This window comes from Canis lupus, chromosome 3, assembly GCF_003254725.2.
Source record: "Canis lupus dingo isolate Sandy chromosome 3, ASM325472v2, whole genome shotgun sequence".
Taxonomy (NCBI): domain Eukaryota; kingdom Metazoa; phylum Chordata; class Mammalia; order Carnivora; family Canidae; genus Canis; species Canis lupus.
The window spans coordinates 18,143,929-18,171,682 of record NC_064245.1 but is presented as its reverse complement, the minus strand read 5'-3'; the positions used below and the strand labels follow the sequence as shown (position 1 = coordinate 18,171,682).

At 34.6% G+C, this 27,754-nt stretch overlaps 1 protein-coding gene across 1 annotated transcript in view; it reads left to right on the top strand.

Annotated features, from left to right (window-relative positions):
• ADGRV1 (adhesion G protein-coupled receptor V1) overlaps positions 1–27,754 on the top strand; it is a 517,368-nt gene that overhangs the window by 123,314 nt on the left and 366,300 nt on the right. The window contains exons 38-50 of the mRNA XM_025438360.3: positions 439–602; positions 4,033–4,126; positions 6,013–6,091; positions 6,194–6,332; positions 6,980–7,121; positions 11,478–11,740; positions 13,887–14,062; positions 14,847–14,971; positions 17,646–17,803; positions 17,889–18,035; positions 18,677–18,784; positions 21,647–21,911; positions 22,630–22,752. Coding sequence (XP_025294145.3) covers positions 439–602; positions 4,033–4,126; positions 6,013–6,091; positions 6,194–6,332; positions 6,980–7,121; positions 11,478–11,740; positions 13,887–14,062; positions 14,847–14,971; positions 17,646–17,803; positions 17,889–18,035; positions 18,677–18,784; positions 21,647–21,911; positions 22,630–22,752 — 1,983 coding nt within the window. The remainder of the gene's footprint in view (positions 1–438; positions 603–4,032; positions 4,127–6,012; positions 6,092–6,193; positions 6,333–6,979; positions 7,122–11,477; positions 11,741–13,886; positions 14,063–14,846; positions 14,972–17,645; positions 17,804–17,888; positions 18,036–18,676; positions 18,785–21,646; positions 21,912–22,629; positions 22,753–27,754) is intronic.

Genomic DNA, 27,754 nt, shown 5'->3' with positions numbered 1-27,754 from the left:
GTATAATAATAGGCTGGCTCTGGGTCCACTACCATATGTTGGGGTTAGCCAAGGGTTGCCCTACTCCACATGTCTCTCATTCTTCTGTGATGATTGGAGGCCAAAGAAAGCAAGCAAAAGAATGCCAGACCTCTTGAGATCTGGGCTCAGAACTAGCATGTAATCACCTTTACTTTGTATTAACAGCCAAAGCAAGTCACAGCCACACAGGGGACGTACTGCATTGCAAGTCTAGAGGCAGTGCAGTACGTCCCCTTGCCCACAATGGACATCATTGAGCCATTACATGGCAAAGGCCAAGGGTAGAGGAGGAAGTAAGGAATTGGGGCCAACAATACAAGCTACTGTAGATGTTAGGAAATAAAAAGGCTATAACACTCTGATATTATTTTAAGAGTTTAAATAATTATAAGATCTTTTATCATCTGATTCAATTAGGAGCCATTAATGTCACCTATAGCACAGTTCCCGGAATGTTGAGTCTAAAGAACCAAACGGAAGGAAACCTAGCTGAGCCAGATGTTGACTTTGTCTCAGTAGTTGGCTTTCTGATTTTAGAAGAGGGGGAAACGACGGCAGCCATCAACATTACTATACTTGAGGTAAAACTCTTTATTTTGCTATTATCATATTAAATCTGAATAACTTCCAAGAAAGTAGAAATTCATGGAATACTCTGGTGCTTTTAAATCAGGTTATTTCTTTTTGTGAATTTTTAAAAACCACACAGGAGTTTCTGTTCTCATCTGAATAGGCTGGTCTGCTGTTGTGTATTTTATTATAGAAACATCTCATGATAAAGAGAATTTCCTTAGAGCAGTCACCTTTAAGATAGACATTGGCCTAAGAAGATTCCAGGAGAGCATTTTGACATTTTGGTTATTCCAAAGGATTTATTGGACCAGCAAATCCATGTAGGTCAGCCTTTTAGTTATTAAGGACTGGTTAAATTAGAGATAGAAACTCACTAGAGGCTGTTGGTATAAAATGTGATTACGGTCAACTTAAAGTTATCACTGGTGTTTGAAATTGCATTTTAAATGATTTTTCATATTGTGAAACCTCATGCTGTTTTGAGACTCAGTGTTTCAGCTACCTTGAATACATTTCCAAGAGGTTTATGAAAATAGTATGTATGGAGGTGATAGGAGATGATATGTAGGGTGGAGAGGGAAGAGAATAAATATTGCTATAGGAAAATTTTTAATTACTATGTATTTTGGGGTTCTGTTTTTGAAAAGATTTTATTTTCTCAGAGGCTTTTTACTTTTACAAAATTATTAGTGGTGTAAACTATCCACCATCTGAAGTTATTAACTCCTGTTTTGTTGATTACCATAGCACAGTGACCTAATACAATAGTATGAGAACTCTAGAGCCGTAAGATAAAAGGTAATATTTAGCATATGACATGGAACACACGATTTGATAAAATAAAACTTTAAACCAAGTCTTCTTTCAAATATATAATCTATTAATATAATGGAATACAAATAAATGGATTATTCCTTAGATATGATAGTTTTTAAAACAGAAAATATGTAGCCAACCCTCTTTTCTTTGCAGAGTCTAGTTTTATGAACACAGGATCTCCAGTTTCCGTTTTTTTCTCCTTAGCTCTTTGTAGCAATCTCTGTTCCCTGAGTAGCATGAGAGTAAGAGACTGCAGACCTGTATACACAGAAATCAGCCAGGCCTGGGTTGATGGTGGGGGACAGTGGTCAGTGATGGGAGGTAGTTGTGTGAGAGTGAGGAACAGTGGGGATTGGGGGGGCTTCCCTTTTATATCATTGATTCTGTAACTCCCTGTGGTGTATATATTATAGAAGATAGTTTAGAGACTTTCTTATTTTTTCATAGGAAATACATCTCCATAAATAAAATGAATAAAATGTATGAACTGACATTTTATATATACATATATGTACATACACAGACGTATAACACACACATATGTACAAACACACATTGGATTTTTATGTAAATATTGTTGGCTGTCCAGTCACAATTGATATGGGTTTTGCTAGTCCTCAAGTTTTGAGCACCTGCCTTTTTTTCATTGCTATTATGGGCACCAGTGATTAATAGTAATAGTGTATTAAAATTAACCGTCACAAATATCTATCACTTTTTAAGGACCCTCTCAGGCCAGGCACTCCATACTCATTATTTTTAATCGTTTTTACAGTTCCCAAAGTAGCTGTTATTTTCCCCATTATAAAGATGGTGGAAGTGAGGCCTTTAAGTTGAAGTAACTCACTTAAAATTACAGAATTTGCTGTTGGATCTCCAAAAACTGCGAAGCTTGTTATTTTTTCCATAGTATTCTGCTCCACATTCTAATTATTGGATTTTGACATAATTTAAAATCTTTTGCTCCCAGTATATTTAAAATATATTAGGTTGGTATATATTTCTATAATTGGTTTACATATTATGTTAGTCTAGGAAAAATGATACATTAGCAGTCTTATGTGGTTTGACCTAACAACTTATCATATAATCAGATATAAGTTTATACTTTTATTATTTTTTAATGTCAGCTTTATTGAAGTATAATTAACAAATACTGAATGGTATCACTTATATGTAGAGTCTAAAAATGTATATAAAACTATAAGATATTTAAAATGTATATTGTGGTGGTTTTATATATATATATACATACATACATAGTGTGTATATATACATACATACATATATACACACATACATACATTGTAAAAGGGATTCCCCCTGTTTGACATATTCAATCACCTTACGTGTTTATCTTTTTTGTGTATGAAAATATTTAAGTTCTATTTTCTTAGCAAATTTCAACTATATAATACACTGTTGTCAACTATATAGTCACTACATTTTACATGAGACACTCAGACTTTACTTATCTTATAGCTGAGTTTGTATTCTTTAACCAACCTCTCCTTTTTTACCCTGCCTCCAGCCCCTGGCCCTGGCAACCAGTTTTTTACTCTCTGTTTCTATGAGTTTAATGTTTTCTTCTCTTTTTTTAGACTCCACTGATACTGCATGATACTATGCAGTATCTGTCTTTCTCTGTCTGGCTTATTTCACTTAGCACAATGCCCTTTCGATTGATCCATGTTTTTTGCAAATGGCAGGATTTCCATCTTCCTTGTGGCTGAATAATCCATTGTGTTTCTATATACCACATCTTCTTCATTCACTTACTCATTGATAGACACTTAAGTTGTTTCCATATCTTGGCTATTGTGAATAATTCCACTAATATGGGAGTGCAGATATCTCTTTGATATCTTGTTTTTGTTACCTTTGGATATATACTCTGGTATGGGATTACCTGATTATATGGTTGTTCTATTTTTAAGTTTTTGAGGAGCCTTCATATTGTTTTGCATAGTGGCTGCACAGTTTACATTTCCACCAACAATGCACAAGGATTCCCTTTTCTCCACACCTTCACCAATACTTAGCTCTTGTCTTTCTTGATAATAGTCACTCTAAGGGATGTGAGGTGATGTCTCATTTTGATTTTGATTTGCATTTCCATGATGATCAGTGATGTTGGGTACCTTTTCATGCATGTATGGACCACTTGTATACATCTTCCTTGAAAAAATGTTTATTCAGTTCTTTCTACATTTTTAAACCAGACTTGTTGTGTTTTGTTTTGTTATGTTTTTGCTGCAGAGTCGTATGAGTTCTTTATATATTTTGAATATTAACCCTTTATTACATATGTCATTTGCAAATATTTTATTCCATTCCATTGGTTGCCATTTCATTTTGTAGATGTTTTCCTTTGCTGTGCTGAATCATTTTAATTTTAATATAGTCCATTTGTTTATTTTTGCTTTTGTTGCTTTTGGTGTCAAATCTGAAAAAAATCAGAGCCAATACATGTTTATTTTTAAAATTTTAAATATTTTTATTCTAGGTTTGCATGTTTAAGCATATATATATTTATTAGATAATTTTAAAAGCTGCTTTTGAGAGGTTATTACTTTGAGAACATAACTATGGGGGATTTAATGGATATAATTTTTGCAGGATGACATACCAGAACTAGAAGAATATTTCCTTGTGAATTTAACTTATGTGGACCTCATCATGGCTTCTTTAACTTCATTTCCTCCTAGACTAGGTATGGTATTTGTTTTCATTTATTCACTTCAAACAAAGTAAAGTGATCACTGTAATACTTGTTAATCTCAGCTATAGAAGAAAATATGGTGAGCTTTTAGATTTGTTTTAATTTAGAGAGTGTCATCTATTGCAGTTTTATATACTGGAGATTGTAAACACATTTAAGGATTAATTATTGTGTGGTGCTTTTTAAATTTTAAATTTTACAACTATTTATAACTGAATTTGTAATCTTCAAAATAGAATCGGTTCTTAGGAAGGCATTTTTTCCTTTTAAAATTTCATTTGCTGTTTTCATTAGATCTCCAGAGTATCAGATGATTTTATTTTCCTTTAGGTTAAGCAGAACATTTGTTTGCTTGTTATGTTCTCTGCTTCTTTTTTGACCTTTTACCTCTTTCTTTTCATGCTTTAGAAAAGACTCAGTTAATTCATTACAGACTGAAAGGTAAAACTTGAACCTCAGATTAAATTTATGTAGATTAAAAAGATGTATTTTTATTTTAAAACACAAACTTTTGTTCGCGTTTTAGACATTTAATATCAGGGATTTGGTGGAAACTTATAGGTGTGATAGCCCAGGAGGTGGTGGTGATGAATAGCACTGTGATAGCCTCTTCCCCATCCCTTGGTTAGAATGTGCTCTGGACAGGGTGGAGGCTGATTAGGCGGCAGGTTAGTCTGGGTTAAAGGAGGATAATCATGGCCAAGAGGAGTGAGCTAAGAAACAAGGGTTCCTTATTCACTTTTGAGGCTCCGTATGACAAGGATTTCCTTTGGAAATAATGGAAGGGAATCACCAGTTTTTAACATATTATTATTATTATTTGAAAAGTTTCAGTTCTTTTGCAAAAGAAATATTTGACTCCAGTGACTAGGCTGTTGATATGAGGCATTTACTAGATGATAGTTATTAATGCTAATAAAGCTAATGGATATTTTGTATTTCTTTATACTCATATTAGGGGTCATTTAAATAGTTTAACTTTTGTTTAATGCTTTCTTAATGCCCCCATTTCAAGTGCTTTATTTGTTAGTACCATCATTCCTTCTACTTTCCCATTTTACAAATGAGGGAGCTGAGGCTTTGAGAAGCTTAGTAATGTGCTGGGAGCCACACAGCTAGGAGATGCTGGAGCTGGGCTTGTGCTTTGTAGCCCCTAGTCTGATGGGCAGATTTTTGGTAATGTTCTCTTTACTCAGAGAGAATGACACTCTCCCTATATCCCATCCCCACCTAGGCAGCTGCCATAAGTATTCTAAGAGTAAAGTAGAGCCTCTGAGTTTTAAAAGGGAAAGGCCAAAAATATTAAAAAACTAAACAGGAACAGAGTTGGTTAATATTTCAATACTGAATAATGAATGATGGTAACATACCAAACTTGGTAGACAAAGTACAAAATTAAAAGGGGTAAGAGAAATTTACTTGAGTCTGTTAGTCTCTGTCCCCCTAACCTCTTCCCCTTTTTCCCCTCCTGTCCCAACTTGTATCCCTGTCTCTCCCTGCATCTCCTTCTTATACCTGTTTTTACTCTGCAGCACTTCCTGCCTGTCTCTTCCCATTTCTTTCTCTTTTCTTGCGCTTTATACTCCTCCCAATGATCTCTATTATCCTTTCCTCTTTTTATTAAATTAATAGAAATAAAACCATAATCTCAGGTGCCTATTTTATATTGTTCTCAGTTCATTAGATTTCTATAAGTCAATGCTCTTGTTAGCAAAAAGTTTTCTTAATCAGATAGCATAAGCATTGATATCTTTATTTTCTTAAACATCTTTTGAGTGATGTTGACTATTTCTATATGAAAAATTATGTGATCTATATGTCAAATAATCTTCTTTGTAATCATTTTTATTTAAAAATATATTTCTGTTTTTTTTCAGATTCAGAAGGCTTGACTGCACAAATTATTATTGATGCCAATGATGGTGTTCGAGGCATAATTGAATGGCAACATAGTAGGTAAGACCAAGGCTGTGTGAGAGTCCTTTTCTGAGTGTCAGATTCCTTATCTACTGAATAAAAGCTAATAAGGAAAAGATTAATGTATTCTGTTTATTTTAGGTTTGAAGTAAATGAAACCAAAGAAAGTGTAACATTGGTAGCCCAGAGGAGCAGAGGGACTCTTGGCCACGTTTCCTTGTTTGTGTATGCCCAGAATTTGGAAGCACAGCTGGGGCTGGATTACATCTTCACCCCAATGGTGAAATCCTTGAGAATTATACTGAATTGGGTCTTGTATAAATAAATTAATCTTAAAGTAATAAACTATTATGTATTCCATAATAAATTAGGGTAGAAGACTTTCTACATTGTGGAATAGCTTCCCTCACTATTTTGGTAAAATATGTAAATTGAATTTTTAGTTCTAAATATTATTCTGCATTTTATTTTATTCATCCATTATTTTGTTTTAATATTTGATACTATTTTATTCACTATCTTTTTGCAATATTTGAAAATGTGTACACAAGTTATCGTGTCAAATAATTTGTCATCATATTTTATCAGAGTGTTCCAGAGTGTTTCTTGAGCTTCTTAAAAATTTTAAATCTTTTATTTCTTTGTTTTAATTTACTGAAATACCATTAGTGTTTTAAAATGCTTTTTTGTGTCTGATGCCTTTTATCCTTAGTCAAATACTTACTTTTTCTCTTCTCCACAAGTTTTAATTTTTAAACTTAATGTCAATTTAAATAAAAAGAGATCAAAAATTAAGGGAAAAAATCCCTTATTTTTATTTAAATAGCTCATTTCATGTTGCCACCCATGTTGTATTTCCTGTCAAATATTCTATAAAAACTGAACACTGTATTTAAATATATTATCTACTCTCACTTTCTTGACCAGATTCTTCATTTTGTTGATGGAGAAAGGTATAAAAATATTGATATCATGATTCTTGATGATGACATTCCAGAAGGAGATGAAACATTTCAGCTGATTTTAACAAATCCTTCTCCTGGACTAGAGCTGGGAGAAAAAACAATAGGTATTTGATAATTTTTCATACACAGTTCACTCTCACTCATGCTGTTTTCCTAATATGGAGGTAGATGTTGAGGGATTAGGGAGTCTAGATAGTTTTCTGTGCTTAGAATTAAAAATATTATAAGGTAGACATTTTGGAATTCTTGTGTCAGTATAACAGTAGTTGTGTGTGTGTGTGTGTGTGTGTGGTGTGTATGAAACAAAAAAGTAGGTTGGTAGTAAGGTAGTAAGAAATTAAATCATTTCTGTAGCTTTCATAGGTTTTATTTAATTTGTAAATGTCTTTCATTTGAAATTTGAATACTGCTCTGGTTTCCTATTTAACAATAGAGGGAATGACAAGGTTTTGATGTCATCCCATTGCTGTATTATCTCCACATAGAATTGAAGTATATTGACACCTAAGATGTTATAGGGGCCATAATTGTTATGAAAATTCATCTAGTTTACTGCTTATTAGATATCCTACTGACTGCTTAGAGATGATAAAAAAGAGAGGAGAATTCATGTAAATCCAGAACTATGGGATTGGAAGGGCTCTTTAAAAGTCACTTAATTTAGTTCCCATGGTAATATATAAGTCAGGTGGACTTACTCTTCAACCTCTTGTTTAAGTTAGTGGCTGACTGTTCTTTGGGATTCCCTTGACCTAATTAACCTTTGTATTCCTAAATTATTGGCCCTTATGTGAAAAAAAATCTGATTTGTAGAAAAAAGAAAGAATTTTGAATAACCCAAGAACTGGTTTTCACTTTTCTTGCCATATTAATGAAACAGATTGATATTTCTAAGTCTTTCGAAACTTTCTTGAGTCAATGGCCATTGTTTCAAATTCAGAGTATGTCGGAAGTGTACTCTTTTTTTGTTGTTGTAGAACCTAGTGGGTTGTATGTAAAGGGTTATAGGAATGGACATAATGTGTTGGTTAAGAATCTTTTATGTATAAACCATAGAAAACCCAATTCAAGTGGACTTAAAGATAGTTTATTGGCTCATTTAATCTATGGGTCCAGAGACATACAGCTATAGATGAAGTGGGACCAGGAATTAACATGCCACCTCTCCTTGCCTTTTGGAGTATTGGCTTCATTATAAGGCCAATGTTACTTGTCACAAGATAATTATTCACGTCATTCTTTTACACTCCACATAATAGGAAAGAGGAGCACTCAAACTCAAGCCATTCTTAAAGAAGTCCTAATATAATTCTGTTTGGAATTATGAAGGTTACATGCCCACCACCATGAGTAGGGGGAAATAATATCTTGTTCTCTGTTTATGTTATGCTTGTAATTTTCTTTTCTTTCTTTCTTTTTTTAAGATTTATTTATTTATTTATTTATTCATTCATGAGGGAGGAGAGAGAGAGGCAGAGACACAGGCAGAGGGAGAAGCACGCTTCATGCAGGGAGCCCAATGCGGGACCCGAACCCAGGACTCCAGGATCATGCCCTGGGCCCAAGGCAGGTGCTAAACCACTGAGCCACCCAGGGATCTCCTGCTTGTAATTTTCTATTTTAAAATATAAAATAATCCTCAGAATAATAAGTGCTTTGGAAGTGGGTAATTTCTTAAACTATGCCCCACTTATCAGCCTTACACTATTCCCAAACTTTTTTTTTTAAAAAAAAGAATTTATTTATTTATTCATGAGAGACACACAGAGAGAGGAAGAGCATAAGCAGAGGGAGAAGCAGGCTCCCTATGGGGAGCCTGATGTGGGACTCGATCCCAGAACTCCAGGATCACATCCTGAGTCAAAGGCAGACGCTCAACCACTGAGCCTCCAGGTGCCCCTATTTTCAAATTTTCATTAAGTTTCAATAAACATTCTTATATGTAAATCTTTGTATATGTGAAGAACCAAGTACATCTGTTGAGTACAAAGTCTTGAGTGGAAAGGACATCAGCTACCTTCTATGTTACTCCCACTCCAAAATGTGTATATAAAATTTCTGTTTCTCTACATTCTTAACAGAAATTTCTATGGACTTTAACATTAAAAAATTCTAATGTATAAAAGAAATGTGGTTGTATTGTACATTTTTTCTTCATTTCCATGTTCATTTATTAGGTTGATCCTGGCAATTTGTTTTTTGTTTGTGTGATTAGATTTTTATATCTCTTACTGTGTTTTTCTGTGGCATCTACTTTTTCTGGTTTATAGGAATAACTCCTATATTCTGAAGTCAGTCCCTTGCTTATTAAATGTTGTAGTTTCTCCCAGTCCCTCATTTATCTTTTAGTATGATGTCTTTTATTTAAAATTGTTTAAAATACTTAAAATATCATATATTTTCTGATATGCTTTAAAATGCTATTTAGATATTTCCACTCAAAAGCTATAAAATATTTTCATAATTTTGATACACATTTAATTATGTAACATATCACTAATTTATTCATTAGTGGCAAATGAGGTAAGGCTACAACTTGATTTTTCTCCTAAAATGTATAATCAGTTCCCTAAAACTTTATAGAGAATGAGACATCAATTTTCCATTGATTTTCAATGTAAAACTTATTTTTGTCTGTCTATCTGTGTCATCTGTTTTTCCTGGACTCTGTTCTATTTGCCTGTTCATGTACTAATAACAGTTTTATTTGTCATAGTTCTGAAAGACATTTTATTATTTTTTTAGGCCAAATACTTTTTATTTTTCTTTCTCTAAATCATCTCACCTATTCTTTCAGATGTCATCCATTATGAACTTTAAAATCAACCAATTGAATTCTGTAAGACACTGTTTTGATAGTGTTGGGGTTGAAGTTTTAGGTTAATTTGGAAGGACTCAACATCATTATAGTATTGTTTTTCCATTTAGAAATATGATACATACCTCTCCATTAATTTAGATCTTCTTTTGTTTTATTGCCTTAGTTTGTGTTCCCCAAAAAGCAAACCCTGAGACAAAGATTTGGGTGGAAGTAGTTTATTTGGGAGATGATCTCTGGAGGCATAGTGAGAAGGGAAGAAGTGAAAGAGAGAGAGGAAAGCTGATAGAAGACGTGCTAATGAAGGGGTACTGCTTTGGGCAGCTGGAGCTCAGTCCATGGACACGGAGTTGAACAGAGCTCAGGGCGATTGTCCTAAAAGGAGGGAGCTAGGCTAGTCATTCCCCAGCTCCTATCCTTCACTGTTTGAGGATGTTCTTGAGTATTCGGTCTCCAGCAGTTCTGGCCTTATTCCTGCATCAGCTGATGCTGTCCTCAGCTAGAGAGAGGCCAGGGCAAGACGAACTACCGCAGGGGGTATGGGTGGGACACAGAATCTGCCACAATCCTGCCTTAACACTTTATATGTTTTTTTTATGTAGGTTCTGTATTTTTTACCTTGATTCCTAAGTATTGCTACTATTATAAGTGATGTCCCTTTTCTGTTATATTTTTTATATAGTTACAGCTGATGTATAGAGATAGTATAATAACCTTTAGACGCATGCTCCGTAGCATACTTCCTAGCACTAGTAACACTAGTTCTACCACTTTCTAGCTTGTGAAGTTCCACAGATTACCTGTCTGTGCTTCAGTCATTCCATCTGTAAGATGAAAACAGTAATAAAATCAACCGTGTAGGGTGGTGAGGATTAAATGAATTAATACAGTTTAAGCAGTTAGTAAGTTCTCAGTAGTATTAGTTGTTTCCATTGTTAGTATTATCACTAGTGGTAGCAAAAATAGAAAGCTCTTGGTTTTCAAAGGTTACTCAGCTTATATTTTGAACTCTTACAATAGTTTAATAATTTCTTTCTCTTGGTTTTCTTTTTTCTTTTAATATTTTATTTATTTATTCATGAGAGACAGAGAGAGGCAGAGACAGAGGCAGAGGGAGAAGCAGGCAGGAGCATGATGTGAGACTCGATCCTGGGACCCCAGGATCACGCTCTGAGCTGAAGGCAGACACTCAACCACTGAGCCACCCAGGCATCCCTCTCTTGGTTTTCTAAGAAGCCAGTCATGTTGTCTAGAAAATAGTGTACCAATTCTTTGTTTTCATTGCTCTTGTACCTGTTATGTGGCTCAGAGCTCTAGGACAATGCTGAATAGTAGCAGTAATGACAGGCATTGTCTTGTTTCTGTTATTAATGGTGGCCCTTCTGATGTTTCAGCATTGAGTAAGGTATATGTTACCGGCTTCCTAGGTTGAGGAGGAAGCTGCCTTTTATTCTAAGATTACTGGCTATTTTTATATCATAAGTAAATAAGGAATTTTATTAAATGCCTTTTAAAATTTCCCTTGCTTTTAAGGTGATCTAGAGAAGAATTGGCTTAGTTTATAATGAAACATCTACATACTTCCCAGTACTTATAACCCACTCTATTTTCATTTACTGCTTTAATATTTTTATTTCAACAGCCTTAATTACTATCCTTGCTAACGATGATGGCTCTGGAGTCCTATCATTTAACAACAGTGAACACTTTTTCCTAAGAGAACCAACAGCTCTCTATGTACAGGAGAGTGTTGCAGTATTGTACATTGTTCGGGAACCTGTGCAAGGACTGTTTGGAACCGTGACAGTTCAGTTCATTGTGACAGAAGTAAATTCCTCCATGGAGTCCAAAGATCTGACCCCTTCCAAAGGCTACATTGTCTTAGAAGAAGGTGTTCGCTTCAAGGTATAGTATGAGGCTTTAATGAGAATGAATTGCATTTATGAATAATTTTAGAGGAGCACCCTAGGTCCTAGAAAGAAAACAAAAGTACCCTTAGCTTAGATGACAGGTAAAGATTAAATTACTGTGTGAAAGTGTTAACAAGTGCTATATAGTCTCCAGAGAGTGCTGCTAGAGAAGTTTGCTCTGTTAATATGGTAGTGAAATATACAAATAAGGAAAATGCACATAGTGCTATTGTAAATGTTAAGTATTTAAGTAGCATACTTCACTTTGTATTATTCTTAAAACATAAAGGAAACTCCAAGCCATTTACTATAGTCACTAAACCCTAGCAAGTCATCCTTTTGGTCACATTTTCATTTGACAAAATATAATTGCTTACTTTAGCCTGCTTATGTGAGAGGCAAATATCCTATGTGAATACGAATAGCTTATTGGAAAAAAAAAATACTAGCCTTAGGTTTAATTATAAATGTGATCTATACTTACAGAAATTTACCTTCTGAAACTCCTTTTTTTTGTGTATTGATAACTTTCTGTTCCTGCAATTAAATTTTATTTATTTATTTTTTATTTGATTTTTTAAAACAATTTAAGTTTGAAGTAGCTAATCGCATTAGCTTAAGATAATTTTTAAGCTTGACATATTAAGTATAATAATTATAAAGTGGTGGCTCAGCGGTTGAGCATCTGCCTTCAGCTCAGGGTGTGATCTTGGTTCTGGAATTGAGTCCCACATCGGACTCCCTGCAAGGAGTCTGATTCTCTCTCTGCCTATGTCTCAGCCTCTCTCTTTGTGTCTCTCATGAATAAATAAATAAAATCTTTAAAAAAATCAACAAAACTATTTCATCTAAAAAGAGTCTACCCAGTATTTAACTTTCTATGTGATCAGTTTGTGTACACTGCAACATATTTTTGAATTCATATTTATTTGCATCATATTTTTTATGTTCTTGGAAATTTGAACCTTTGATTTAAAAATATCTACATGGTATGTTGGTAAATTGAACACCAATAAAAAAAATAAAAATTAAAAAAATAAAAATTAAAAAAATAAAAATATCTACATGGTGATATAGATATAAAAGAATTCAAATTTAAGGTGTTTAATGAATTTTCCACTGCTTTACATTCTCAGGCTTTTTCTCCTTTTTAAAAATGTTTACAATTTTATTTACTTAATTTTTTGTATATTTTTATTATTTTTTTTCTTTAGAGACTTTTTTCACAATGTGTTTAAAGATCTTTCCGTTCATTAAGCAAATTAAAATTTAAAGCAAACTGGAGTAAATAGATTTTTCTTTCACCCACATAATGGTCTTTGTTTCCTCATGTTTTTATTTTGAAATATAAACAGTAAAGTCCCAAAATCTCAAACGCATGGGTCAGCAACTTAAATATATATACGCACACACACACACACACACACCCATGTGACCACTACTCAGATTATAATATTGAGCATAACCATCATCTGGAAGTTTCCTTCTGGTCCTTGCCCTCCCCCAGAGGAGACTACTTTCTGATTTTTGTCACTGAAGACTCAATTTTGCTGATTCTTGAGCTTCATATAAATAAAATCATATAGTGTATACTCTTTTGTGTCTGGCTTTTTTTGATCAACATAATTTTTCTGATCTATTTGGTTACATGCCTCAGTAGTTGGTGGTTCTTTATTGCTGAGTAGCAATGCATTGAACAGACCATTATTCGTCTATCCATTTTTCTGTTGATAAACATGTGAGTTGTTTCTAATTTGTGCTTACTATGGCTATAACTGTTTTTTTTTTTTTTCAGTGACTCCTACACTAAAATGAGACTAATGCAGTTATGTAACTAGGGCAAGATAAAGAATTAGCAAAAATTAAGACCTAAATTTATTTTCTTAATCTTCATATTATTTTTAAATCATGAGATTTATTTTTAGACAGTGCAATATATCAGAGTGTTGAAAATCTTGAAACTGATAACTTGAAAGTCATAATAACTATTACATATTATAGGGATCAGTATTAAAATAAAAAAGAAGTCATGTTTTCCAAAACATATTATTTTGTTGTCAAAAATGTTTAGCAGATCTCCTTGTATCTATGTTGCAGAAATATTGTAGTCTAGTAACTTTATCTTTTGATTTTGTTTTCAGGCCCTACGCATTTCTGCCATATTGGACACTGAACCAGAGATGGATGAGCATTTTGTTTGCACCTTGTTTAATCCAACTGGAGGTGCCAGGCTGGGGGCACATGTTCAAACCCTGATAACAGTTTTGCAAAATCAGGCCCCTCTGGGGTTATTCAGTATCTCTGCAGTTGCAAATAGGTACAGTTTATTCATAAGGAAATTGTCACTTCTGAAGCTAGGTAGGAAATACCTTTTGACATAAAGAAAGTGGAGAGGGAAATTGACTATTTCAAAGGGGACTTTTAAAATGAGCTCTGGCAGATAGATCTGAGAAACATTATGCCCTCTTGTAACAAGGAGCATCAAAAGCCTAATCATGTCCTGTATAATGGTATTATTAGAATTCTTATTTCCTCAGAATTCACACTTTCAGGTAAAGGCTTGCACAGTTTTGTGTTGTCAATAATAGTAAAAAGCAAGAAATAGTATAAAAATATTTAGCTGCTCAAACCAAATGAATGATTCTTCAAGCATATATTAATATGATTGTAGTTTGAAAATTCTTCTGGAAGCAGACACATATTTGGTTTTTTATTTCTTAGAAAAACTTCAGTAGATCTAGTTTTAGTAATAAACTAAGAATTTCTGGATTCATTTTTTTTTCTTTGTGATGTTTTTAGATTATATGAGAAGAAACTAGGAATGGCAAAACTTTATTTTTTTTAGAATATACAGTATGAAGTTACTGACTGATTATTTTCTTAAGATCATAGTATCAGATCCTAGTGCTTTTTTAATCCTCATAAATGAATATTTTGAGCTGTAGAGTCTAATTTTCCTGCCATGTGAAATTTGTGGATGAATCTCACCTTGGCTTATGTAAATTTAAAAGTATATTAAATATATGCTAGCAATGTGATGTATGTATTTAATATGTAGAAATTATGTTCTTTTTCTGCTTTTCTGCAATCCATTTTTTTAGAGCCACCTCTGTAGACATTGAAGAAGCCAACAGGACTGTATATTTAAATGTGTCCCGCACTAATGGCATCGATTTAGATGTGAGTGTGGAATGGGAGACAATATCTGAAACAGCTTTTGGCATGAGTACGTTTGATTTCTTTTGAAAACAAAATTCCATAACCAAGAAAGATTGCATGTATCAGATGTACATTCTCCCCCCATGAATTGTATCCTATGGATCTGTTGAAAATGGAGAACAGATATCTAATTCTTTTATCATAGCCACAAATATTTATTGAGAGCCTATCATGTGCCAGACACGATACTGAACTCATGGTGCTTAGAATATAGGTGGAGACAGAAAAAAAACCAAATAAGTAAAAACCAGTGTGTAGCTTAAAATTATAATAAATATTTTAAAGGAGTAATTCTCAGTGTTGTGAAAACATAAGCGAATGCTTCTCAGGAGTATCAGTGTTTGAACTAGGACCTAATGATGATTAGGGATTGATTCTGCAAAGTCTTGAGTGAGAGGGACATGGAAAGAAAGTGAGAAGCTATTCAGGTACACAAGTCTAGAGGCACACAAGAGTGTATTAGTGAAGACTGTAGAGTGAACATTAGGGTTAGAAATAAGGAGGAGTGTTGAGTTTGGAGAACTAGGTAAGACCTGATAGTTCAAGAACTTGAAGAATATGTTACATATGTTAGTCTTTATTGTAGGGTTAATTGAAAGTCTCTGAGTGGTTTAGGCTGTCAGGAGAGTTGCTGTGTGTATTTGTGGGGTGGTATGATTATATTTGCATTTCAAAGATACCATTCTTGATACCATTGAAAGAATGACTTGGCACAGAAGGAAAGAGTGGATGAAGGGAGATAAACAAAAGGTCAGCCCATATGCTGGCTAGATCTAGGTGATGGATTGGGTATGAAGGAGATACCAGAGATTATTCCTAGATTTCTGGCTTTTGTGGTTAGAGGGAGAGTCATGATCTTTAGTAAGAAGAGGAGTCTGAATGGGAACTAGGCATTATTTTGGTGAGGTGGAGTAAAATATGTGTGATTTAACATATTATGCATTTGAGTTACTTTTGAGAAGTTTCTCCAGACTCAAAGGCCAGTCTCTGTTACAGAGATAAATTTGGAAATCTTTAGCATGTAAATTGGTGTGAAAACCTGGGAAGAGGGTCTATAGGTAGAGAAGGGAAGAGGACCTAGATTGAGTTGAGTAGGCTCAAATTGAGTTACCAAGGAGAAGAGGAGGATATAGCTATAGCAAAGTATATGGAGAAGACCTGGTGAGAAACCCAGGGAATGTGGGATTGCAGATAGCAGCACAAGAGTATCTGAACAAGGAAAGAATGGTGGCTGTGTCAGTTGCTGGTGTAGAAGCCCAGTAAGATAAGAACCAAAAAAATATCCATTGTAGAGAAGGAATAAAATAGCAAGAGCTATTTGTGTAGAGGGATAGGAACTGAATAATATTTTGAATGGTGGTAAAGGAATGGCATCTTCAAATGTATGCAAACATTTCAAGAGGTTTGACTGAGAAGGTAGGACCAAGCAAAGGAGGTGGTGTGGTATAGGATTCAAGGGAGTTTGTTTGTTCATTTGTTTAGTTTGGAGAGACCTGAGCATATTTACATGCTGATGGAAAAGGTCTATTAAGTAGAGAGAGATTGAATATTTAGTACAGAAAGAGATCATCAGTAGTGGTATAATTGTCTAAAAGACAGGAGGAGATGGGATCCAAAAAAGAAAGACTATGATTTCTACTTCATAGTTATCTCATTATTGTTTGAGATCTGCATGTGTTTTTAGAAGTAGTTGTGAGAGTACATGTTGGAGATTCTTAAATGTCAGCATTGTTTATTTTTCTTTCACCATCTTTCTGAATTATGGTACGGAAGCATTGGGCCAGATGGTCAGGACTTGAATGTAAAACATTAAGAATCAGTGTGAAAGCTGTGGTGTACCTTTAAAAGATGACAAAATAGGAATGAAAATACTGGTTTTCTAGGAAAGGAAATCACTAATGGATAGTACATATGAGGCATTTACATGATTTCTTGAACTGGTAATCTGAAAATGATCAATGATTTATAAGGGGCCTAAATTTCAACCTTGACATTTGTTCTTGCTGTTCACACCATTAGCTTAAGATTTAAAAGAACTTTCTTTAGGAAACTGGTGTAATAAAACATAAAGCTTTTTAAAAATTATTCTTCATGGGATAGGGATTTTTTGTTTTTCTCTTTGTTTAAATGTGGTACAGAATTTTAGGACCTATACTTGTGATAGAATGTTGATTAAAAAGTTAACAACCATTTAAAGTAGGTGAGTGTGCTTTGGTGTATATACATAAGAAATATATAAGAAATCCTTGATATCTGAGAAATCACTGGATGGGCATAGTTTCAATTTGATGGTGTAACTTTTTAAAACCCAACATTTAGCCTGTTTCTATAAAACTATATATTATGTAAACATTTCTCAATTATATTTTCATCATCTTTATGAAAGTTAATAAAAATCATGTAGAGCATATTTCCCTTTAAAATATATATTTAGTATTTTAAATATACTTTGGAAAAGCCTATGTGGATTTGGATCAGGGTTTTAACAATTTTTAAGAAAATCATTATTTTTAGTTATTTTTAAGTTCTCTAGCTTATAATTTCTCTGACACACACACACACATCATAGAAGGATCTTTGTTTTTGGTAACAAACTCACTTGTCTCACTGTTTAAACAATAAACTTGACATAAAGTTTTGAAGGGATAACACATTAATAAATCATGATTTATGTATTTCAGGGGGAATGGATGCTGTGTTTTCCATAGTTCAGAGTTTTTTGGATGCATCAGCTTCTGGTTGGTGTTTCTTTACTTTGGAAGATTCAATATATGGTGTAATGTTAAGAAAATTGTCTTCTACTATTTATCGTTGGCAAGGGATTTTTATTCCACTTGAGGTAAACATCAGTCATTTTATAGTACATAAAATGTACATGTAAATTTTGGATGTCTCATGAATTACTGTTATTTCTTATTTCCTAGGATTTAAATATAGAAAATCCTAAAACTTGTGAGGCCTTTAATATTGGTCCTTCCCCTTACTTTGTGATTACTCATGAAGAAAGAAGTGACGAAAAGCCTTCTGTTCACAGTGTGTATACGTTCACACCTGGATTCAAATTATTCTTGGTAAAAAATATTTTCATTTTTTTGTAGATTGCTTTATTTATTTATTTTTAATTTTTTAAAGATTTATTTATTTATGATAATGTGTATATATATATATATATATATATAGAGAGAGAGAGAGAGAGAGAGGCAGAGACACAGGAGGAGGGAGAAGCAAGCTCCATGCCGGGAGTCTGACGTGGAACTCCATCCCGGGACTGCAGGATCGCGCCCTGGGCCAAAGGCAGGCGCTAAACCGCTGAGCCATCCAGGCATCCCTAGATTGCTTTATTTAAAGGAAAAATCATATTTGTAAGATTGATCTAAATGGAAGATAATATATATTTTATATTAATGTAAAAAAATTTTTTTATAAGTTGATACACATTTTAGCAGAGTGTCTTAGTCCAGGAATATTTCTGTTTGTCTTGAAATGATACCTACGTATTCATACCTAGTGCTCAGAATGATTTTTTAGCAGTCTTAGTCCAGGAATATTTCTGTTTGTCTTGAAATGATACCTACGTATTCATACCTAGTGCTCAGAATGATTTTTCAAGTTTTAAACTTCAAATAGTGACTCATACTAGTACTGTATTCAGAGCCTTTCCTACTAAAATTCTTCTTAAGTATTTATTCCCTTGGTTTTGTCTTCCTTGCAGGTACAAACAATCATTATTTCGGAAAGTTCTCAAGTAAAATATTTTAGTTCAGACAATCAAGATTATTTAATTGTCGCAAGTCAAAGAGATGATTCCGAATTAACTCAGGTTTGATTGTTTTAAAGTGAATTTAAAAAAATAGTATATTTGAAACTCATCAAAGATGTAATCTGTAGGTTTAGTATAAAGCCCCCCCCCCATAATTTGACTGTGGTAAAGTAATAAAGTAGGATGTAGATATTAGTCACAGTTAATTATTACACAATAGAATTTTCAATATTGTCATCAAGAGCCAGAGCAAGTGTAGTAATAAGCATGAATATTTAATTTGAGTTTAATGGCATTGGAAAACATTATGGAGAAAAATCATATAACTGGACAGATGGTATAACTAAAAATTCATGATTAACATTGCCAAATGGGCACTTACCATCACCCGAGAAATTCCACATTTCTCAAGTGAACTACATTTCCTAATCCTAATAATGCCTATTTGATAATTTTCTCACTTCTCAGACTCCCATACCTGCTTCTCATCTCCTCATTTTCAGCTAATGACTGTTGAAATGAAAACTGCAAGAGAGGACCTTAGTCATCTTTGAAGACCAAATTCAGAAACTCTCTTGCAACATAGTCTTATTCCTCTGTCCTGTTATGAAGGAAGCTTTCCATCTATAAAAGCCAGGCTCCTCTGGCCATCAGAGGGTTTAGTTACTCCCTCTGTGCCTGGCATCACTAGCGTCTCTGTCAGATTATTGCAGTCAGCATAAAGGCAGGATCTCCAAGCTTCAAAAGAAATTTCTCTCCTGATCTCACCCCCTTCTACTTTCTGTTTCCTTTGTTTTCTTCCCTCTGTGGTTAGACACCTTGAAGGAATTGTCTACCTGCTTTGTCTTACCTCATGGTCACTGATGACAACTGGATGTTTTTCTGTGGTTGTCTTGGGCTGCTTCCTGTTAGCATGGGACAGCTACCTCATCCTCAAATTCAAACACCTCTTCTCCTAATTTCTAAGATACCACACAGATTCTCCTCCTGTCTCTCTGTGCCACCCCTGCCAGTCTCCACTGCTGCTTCCTCTTCCCTTTTCTGAACTCAGATGTCTTGGAGTTTTCCAGGTTTAGTTTTAGTTCAGATTTCTTTTCACTCACTCCAGGTACCTCTGTCAATCCTCTGTCTTTAGGTGTCAGCTATAGACTGTCTTCCACTTTTCTTGGTAGCCTTTTCTCTTAATTTCTAGACTTACATATCTAACTTCTGATTGGCATCTCCACATTACATGTATTTTAAGTATCTAAAATTTAACATATCCTGAACTGAACTTTGATTTTCTCTGTGAAACTTGTTGCGAAGCTTGCTTTCCTCTCAAAAAATAGCAACCTAAAAAATGCTGTTGCTCAAGACAAAATACTGACACACATCTTTCTTGATTATGCATTTTTATTCATTCACATATGATTCATTAAAGTTTTTAATTATCTCTCCCAGTAATGTTTTGAATACAGATATTTCTTTCCATCTCTGTTTCTCCCTCCCCAGCCCAGGTCCCATCATTTATTTCTCTCCCACACTATCGGAGTTGCCTCCTAACTGGTCTTTGAACTTCATCTCTGACTCCTCACATCCATTCTCCATCCAGTGGCTGGAGTAGTCTTTTAAAAATATTAATTATTTCATGTTATGCCTCATTTTAAAACTATTCAATGATTTCTAATTATACATAGAATAAATTCTAAGTTATTTAACATAGACTATAAGTAGCATAACTTTAGTTCTTTATCTACCCAGCACAGGACTGGATTATGTCTGTTGTCCTGATATAATTGTCAGTTTTGTCCCTTTTGCTCTGTAATGATCCCCATGATACATTATATGGTCAGTCTAATAAAAGATACCTTCAGATTTTATCTCTCCAGTCTTACTGTCTTCATCCCTCAGCACTATCAACCGCCTTCTAGGTGGACCAATCTTCATTCAGTTTATGACAAACATGTTTTGCCTTAGAAACTTTGTCATGTCATTCTTTGTAACTTTATTTCCCTAGTAACGTCAGTTACCTCTCATATCCCAATTGTTACCTTCAGCATTTGTTTCAATTAATAGTATATTTATTTAATTATTGATATGTTTATCATTTGCCTTTCCCTATCAGTTAATAAGATCCATAAGCAGAAAGGCCACTCTGTCCCTAACTGCCAGTCTCACATAGGTTCCCAATTGTTGAAAATTTTTTGTGCAATTGGCCAGATTGTATAAGAAACCAGGTGGATTCAGGATTTTCTTTTAATTTTAGATGTATGAACATTCACCTTAAAACCTTGTATACATTGCCACCTTCAGGACTAAAGAGTTTTAGTATTTCTCTTTATATTCTATTGCTTAAATAGCGGGTAAGGAATGATTTTATAGCATCAGAAAGTTTCTTATCCAAATCTGAATTTTTTTTTAATTTTATTTTTAAATTTTTATTTATTTATGATAGTTACAGAGAGAGAGAGAGGCAGAGACACAGGCAGAGGGAGAAGCAGGCTCCATGCACCGGGAGCCCGATGTGGGATTCGATCCCGCGTCTCCAGGATCGCGCCCTGGGCCAAAGGCAGGCGCCAAACCGCTGCGCCACCCAGGGATCCCTGAATTTTTCATATTTAAGTTACTTCTCTCCTGTTTTTGGCTTTCCCTTTGACTTGTTGCAACTGACCCCTACCCAGATGTGCATTTGAAATTGATTTATTTTCAAATAACTTCTTTTTCACTTATTTCTCTGTGTGTGCTTACACACACACACATACACCCCACATAAAAAAAGGAGAGACAGTGAGAGAGCATCAGTTTTGATATTTCTCATTTATGAAAGTATTCTACTAACTAAATAAAGGGGACTGGAAGAGTGAATATATGATTTTTGCATAAATTCACACAAGTGCCAAATTCCTAATCACAAAGGGTTTTGTATTTGAACATTTCCCACAGGTCTTCAGATGGAGTGGAGAAAGCTTCATGTTACATCAAACACTCCCTGTCCGAGGTGTGCTGAGCACAGCCTTATTCACCAGAGGAGGCTCTGTGTTCTTAGCTATCTCCCAGATTAATGCCAGTCCAAATTCCCTTTTACTCAGATGGTCTGGCAGTGAGTTTATTAACTTTCAAGAAGTGCCAATCAATGGGACTACACAAGTTGAGGCCTTGACTTCAGGCGATGATATTTATTTGATTTTTGCCAAAACTGTCTTTCTAGGTAAGGAGATAATGCATACATAGTTGTCAAAATTATCTAGCATTTGTGTCATATGTTCTATGTGAAAACATGTAGCTCTTGGGATAATTTTTTGCTAATCCATTTCTTGATGGATAATGTATTGACTGTCAGCTACAAATGGATTTTGGAAAAAAACCCCACATTTTAAGTGATATGTCTATAATCTTTAGATTATGAACAACTGCCTTAAAGTTATATTAAAATAAGATTGGGGATGAGTATGTAAAGTGGAAATATCTCTGAATATCCAAAGTGCCAACAGTAATATTTGATAGTCACAATTTATGTGACTGTACTTGGGGACCCATGAGTAATCTATAGTAGTAATAATTAGTGTTCAGCAACTTTTGATAAGACTATTTGAAAATATTCTCTTTCTTCTGCCTAGTGAAACTTTCATAGGTAAAATTTCAACATTCCTAAAAAACAACATGTCACTGTTTTTTCTTTAATATCAGATCATGATTAATCAGTGGCCAGCCATGTATATATCCTTCATCTGGTAAATGTGAAAAGACTTCTGAAGTATTTTCCTACTAGGTTGTATTTTTGCTTAACTAAATTAATTTGGAGGAATATCCTACTAAACTTGTTTTTTAGATTAAATTTAATATTTTAATAATTATTATTGTGTAATTTTGTCATTTTTTCCCTATGACTTTTGCCTTCAGATTTGACTTTTATTCCATTATTGTAGGAAATCAGAATTCTATTGATATTTTTGTCTGGGAAACAGGACAGTCATCTTTCAGATATTTTCAGTCCCTGGATTTTACTGCTGTTAATAGAATCTACTCCTTCACACCAGCTTCAGGAATTGGTAAGGGTGGTTAAACTGCTAACTAATCTGAAATGCACTGTAGAAAGCTAGAATAATTTTAATCATATTGAATTAGAGATGGTATCGCATTGCCAGGCACTGGGTATTTTAATGAGAATATAAAATCAAGATCTTAACAGGAGTATTTCTGGAAATACTAGAAGCTCAAAATTTTAAAATAGGCATTGTGCTTGAGAAGAATTAGAATAACGGAAATATGGCAGAAAATATTAGTGAAGGATAAAAGTAAGATAATACATTTCTTTTACCTAGAGAAAAATGAAGCATGACATTACATATAGTATATGTTTTAAATATAAAAGTATAAGAGGTTAACATGTATCTGCATTGAAGTATTTTTAAAAAGTCAGAAAATGATTGTAAGGACTCTGCTCTCTGTGTTTACTTTCTCATCCTTCCAGTCTGATTCCTTCTTGGTTTTCTGTACTTTCATCCACACATCAGAAACATAATCAATATTTTTATTCACAGTGGTTTCCAAAACAAAGTCTATTAGTGAGAAACCAAGGGGTGAATGTTGTCCAGAGGCCATCGGATTATTTCAGAGTTGGTGAAGAATCACTTGGGTGGGCCCATAGTAATAAGGCTCAGAAGGCAGCAGCAGTTGGCACAGTGTGCTTGTGGGACTGCCTCCCAGAGCAGGTGTGAACAGAGCAGGGGGCGTGCTCAGTGAGTCAGCGTGTCTCCTGTTAAGATGCCCAGAGGAACTTGGCAGCCAAACCAAGTAACTTAGCCGTGAGTCTGGATGAATCAAACACCCACTTTTAAATTGAGATATAGCAATTTTGTATGAATGAAACAGCACAGCTTATGATTAGACATTATATGTAAGTCATTGTTTAAAGTTATAAAGAATTTTTTGCCTTCAAAGGTTTAATGTCTGGTTAGAGAAGCAAGAAAAATATTAAGATAATTCAAGATAGAATACCCGTCCCATTTGCTCTATGAATGGTAGAATTGAAGTGGCTACGAGGTCTCCGAGGGGAATTTGAGCTAGGCCTGGGTAGGCTGGTTGGAAATGTTGTGGGTAGAGGGAAAGGTGTGAGCAAAAGAGAAAGGTAGAAGTATATATGATGTTGCAGGCACAACGAGCAGACAAGAGTGGTGGAGACAGAGTATTTGACTCAGGTTGTAGTGGTGATAAGGTTGGAAACACACTAGCATCTACACAAGAAGGTCTGGAATGTCAGGCTCAGTATTTGACTGTATTGGATAATTCAGTGATTCCCAAGTATTTTTGCTGTAGGAAATTTAAGAATTAAAAATCCTCTTAAAAATTTAAGGATTTCATATGGATTTTATTTACTGATATTTATTGTATTCAAAATTGAAGACGAGAAATTTTAAAGATACTTATTAGTTCAATTGGGAATAATAGCAATGAGCGCATTATATGTGAACAAAAGTAGTATGTTTATTTAAAAAAAAAACGTATTTTCCAAGACAAAACTTTTGTAAGAAGGGTGGCATTACTTTCTTGTTTTTGCAAATTTCTTTACTGTCTAGCTTAATAGACAACATCGGATTCTTAAGTCTGTGTCTGTATTCTACTTCAATATTATTGATTGTATGGACTCTAGAAAATCTCACATACACTCATGGAAGAATGAGAATAATATAGACAAGTAACATCTTACTATTACTACAAAAATAGTTTTGACTTCACAGACCCTCCTAAAGTGTCTCAGTGACCGCTAGGGGTCTGGGGACTACACTCTGAGCATTATTGGGGTAGAGAAATCCTTGAAGGCATTTCAAAGGCAAGGAATGATCAAAGGGATGTTTTATAACTCCACCTAGCTTTGGTGTATAGAACATGCTGGATGCAATAGTTTGCAACTGCAAGAGTCAATATAGAAGCCTCTGCAGGTGGTTAGAGACGTGGCACTGAAGAAATCAGTTAGAGGTTTAGATTTTGGAGTCATCGATGCATTCAGGTAGTTGAACTCATAAAAGCTAAAATCTACAAAGTAAATGATATTGAGAAGAGCAGAGGATTTAGTGCAAATATAGGAGTCTGTTCTTGTCCTTTTTCTCCTAGGTGCCTGGCTGCAATTTTCTGCGTCAGGCAGGATAATCATTAGACACTGTCTCCTTCAATCACCTCAGTTACTGACCAGGAATTTTATCTTATTTATTTCTCATTTTTTATGGATTATCTGTTTAATTGTGCTTTATTTCCATGTGCCCTACCCCTCCTTGGCCTGGTGTCCCAGACCCTGGCCACCTCGTATCTGGTCTGTTACATTATCTGGCCTCCACTCCAGGTTCACTCTGTTGTCAGAGTCCTGTATCTGTCTCTGTTCTGAGCATCCTGTCCGTAAATAACTTCTCTTTAATTGTCAGCCTCTTTAATTGACAGGCCTTAAAGCTGTGATGCTATCCTGTGAAATATAGCTCTGTGACTTTCTTATCATTCACTCAGCAGTTGATTTACTAAATAAATGATGTATCTTTCATCATGTATTTGTTTAGTTTGTGTCTACTTGTCTTTTAATTTTGTGGCTTTATTATTTTTGCTTTTCTTGTACATCAAGTTTTCAAGTGGACTAACTGTATCTACTTGAGTCACTTATTATAATTCAAAATAGTTTCCTAATGAATGTTTTTAAGGATGACAAGTGCTGCCTGAATGGGCTGCTAATTGAAGTTATAGAATTCCCTTTAAAGATTTTTAAAGAAAGAGAATAGGCACACTTTCTAAAAGAATTTTTGAAAAATTCTGCCAGAGGCTTGTTAAGGGACCCATTGTAAGGTCTTTTTATTCCTTTTGTTTCTGTGACTTGAGGTTGTAGAAGTATGAAAAGATTATAAGTAATTATTTAGGATGGCTTATTATAGATCCCCTGAAAGCTGAAATTATGCATTAAATAATATTCAAGGACTTTCTTATTTTGAATATGTCAAATATTAGATTGGAGCCATGACTGTGAGGATTACATATTTATTCTGCTTAATGACTTGACAGAGATTATTGGGTGGTAACTGAATTCTTTAAAGAGAAGAGGAAGAATGAATATGACAAAGGCTGCAAGGACATATAAACTTGTCTTTCCCTTCTTCCTTCCCTCCTTCATTATTTAATAGATTTTTTAAGGTGCCATTTATGTACCAGGCATATTGGTGGGCCCTGAAGAAACAAGGGTAAACAAAATCTTTTATAGCCTCTTCTCTGAAGAAGTTTTAACATGCAGTAGGGAAGGAAGACATGATATGTAATTACACAAATAAGTTACTAGCTACAAACAGATAACTGCTATGAGAAGATAAAGTGCTCTTGTCCCAGAAAATGGAGAAAATTTGACCAGGTCTAAGGGATGTCCAGAAAGTTTCTATAAGGAAGAGAGATGTAATTAACACTGCTAGAAAGACACTGACCCCACCCCCTCTCCTTCATTTCCCAGCACTCTCCACTTCACCAAAACTATTACCTTTGAAAATCATCATCTGTGGAAATCCTTGGATGAATTCATCACTTTCTTCATCCCTGTGTAGTCATCATAAGAAGCCCAGGTTCCCTCGGGAGAAAGCACCTCATCCCATATGGTCTGGGTGTGCTCTGGACGACATGAGCCCTAATTTATAGACTAGAGGCCCAACCGTCCACTCCTCCAACTCCCCAAATTCTTCCACAGCATCCCCCAGAACAGATACACTCTTAAACTTCTCTCAAAATGTCCCTCATCTCTTTGCACTGGAGTCCCACTCTCCTGAGGACACTGCTTCCCATGGACTCTCTGACTCTCTATGTGCACTCTCTGACTGTTCTGTGTGTTACTGGTTTCTTCTTTTCCCAGATCTCTAAGTGGTAGGAATGCTCACTCTAGCCCTTGGTCCTGGACTCTCTCTGTACATTGACTCCTTAAGTTATCTCAGCCATTTGCCTTCCTTTGGGATACTTTTGTTTGTGTATAGTTTTGCTAACTGGAAGGGAATTCTATAATTAATACCAGTTAAAATTCTGCTCCCCAGGGTAGAGACTTGGGGTTTTTATCCTTATAAACTTTTGGCCCAGTTCTATGATCTGGAGCAGTACAAATGGCTATTTTCTGAGAAAACACTCTCTGCATATGAAAATGCAGATTTGAGCCCCCTACATTTCCTACTCTGAATGTCTATTTATCTATTTGGGGCCTTCCCATACTTACCAGATTGGGAGGAAGTGAATAAGTTATATCTCCAAGGATTAGGATACATAATCAGTAATGCTCAGAACACTTTGTGATTTTAGTTGAGCCTATAGATTGATTAATTGATGATTTATTGAAACTATAGAATCATTTAAACTTGGAAGATGTGAGATCCAGCTGAGGAATTTGCTCTTTACTGAATATCTCTAGTTTATAGAGCTTTATGAAACATATATGGTCATTTTTAAAAAGCATGTTTATTATTAACATTTTTCTTGTTTTTTACCTTTTATGCAACATTTACTAACCTGCAATAGTACTTAAATAATTACCGTAAATAAACATAATGAGTAATTCTTGATACTTGAGAGTAGGGATATGGATCTTCCATTGTAATCTTATAGACTAAAATGTTTGTGGCTTCTAGTTCTGTGTGCTGTTTTAATAACCAAACCCATCTTAGTTGGTATCTTTTATGTTCTGATGTGTTTCTTCAGGTTCTGGAATTTGTGCGTGTTTCTAGATGGTTTCTTCCCATTTTCCCTAGTTTTAAGTCTGAAGATTGCTTAGTGGCGTATACAATGTAGTAAGCTCCCTGACTCTGAATTTCCCCTCCTATACAATGTACTAAGCCCCTTTCCCCTCCATATTTGCTAATATTTTCCATTGGATTGAATCATTAATAGCTCTTTTTTCATTTCAAAACAAGTAACATTTCAAAAAGCATTGATAGCATGTACTCCGAGATCATAAATCTGTTCATATCCTTTGGCCTAATTATCACCTTTAAGAATTTATAAGGTGAAGGGGCATCTGTGTGGCTCAGTTGGTTAAGCGTTCAATTCTTGCCC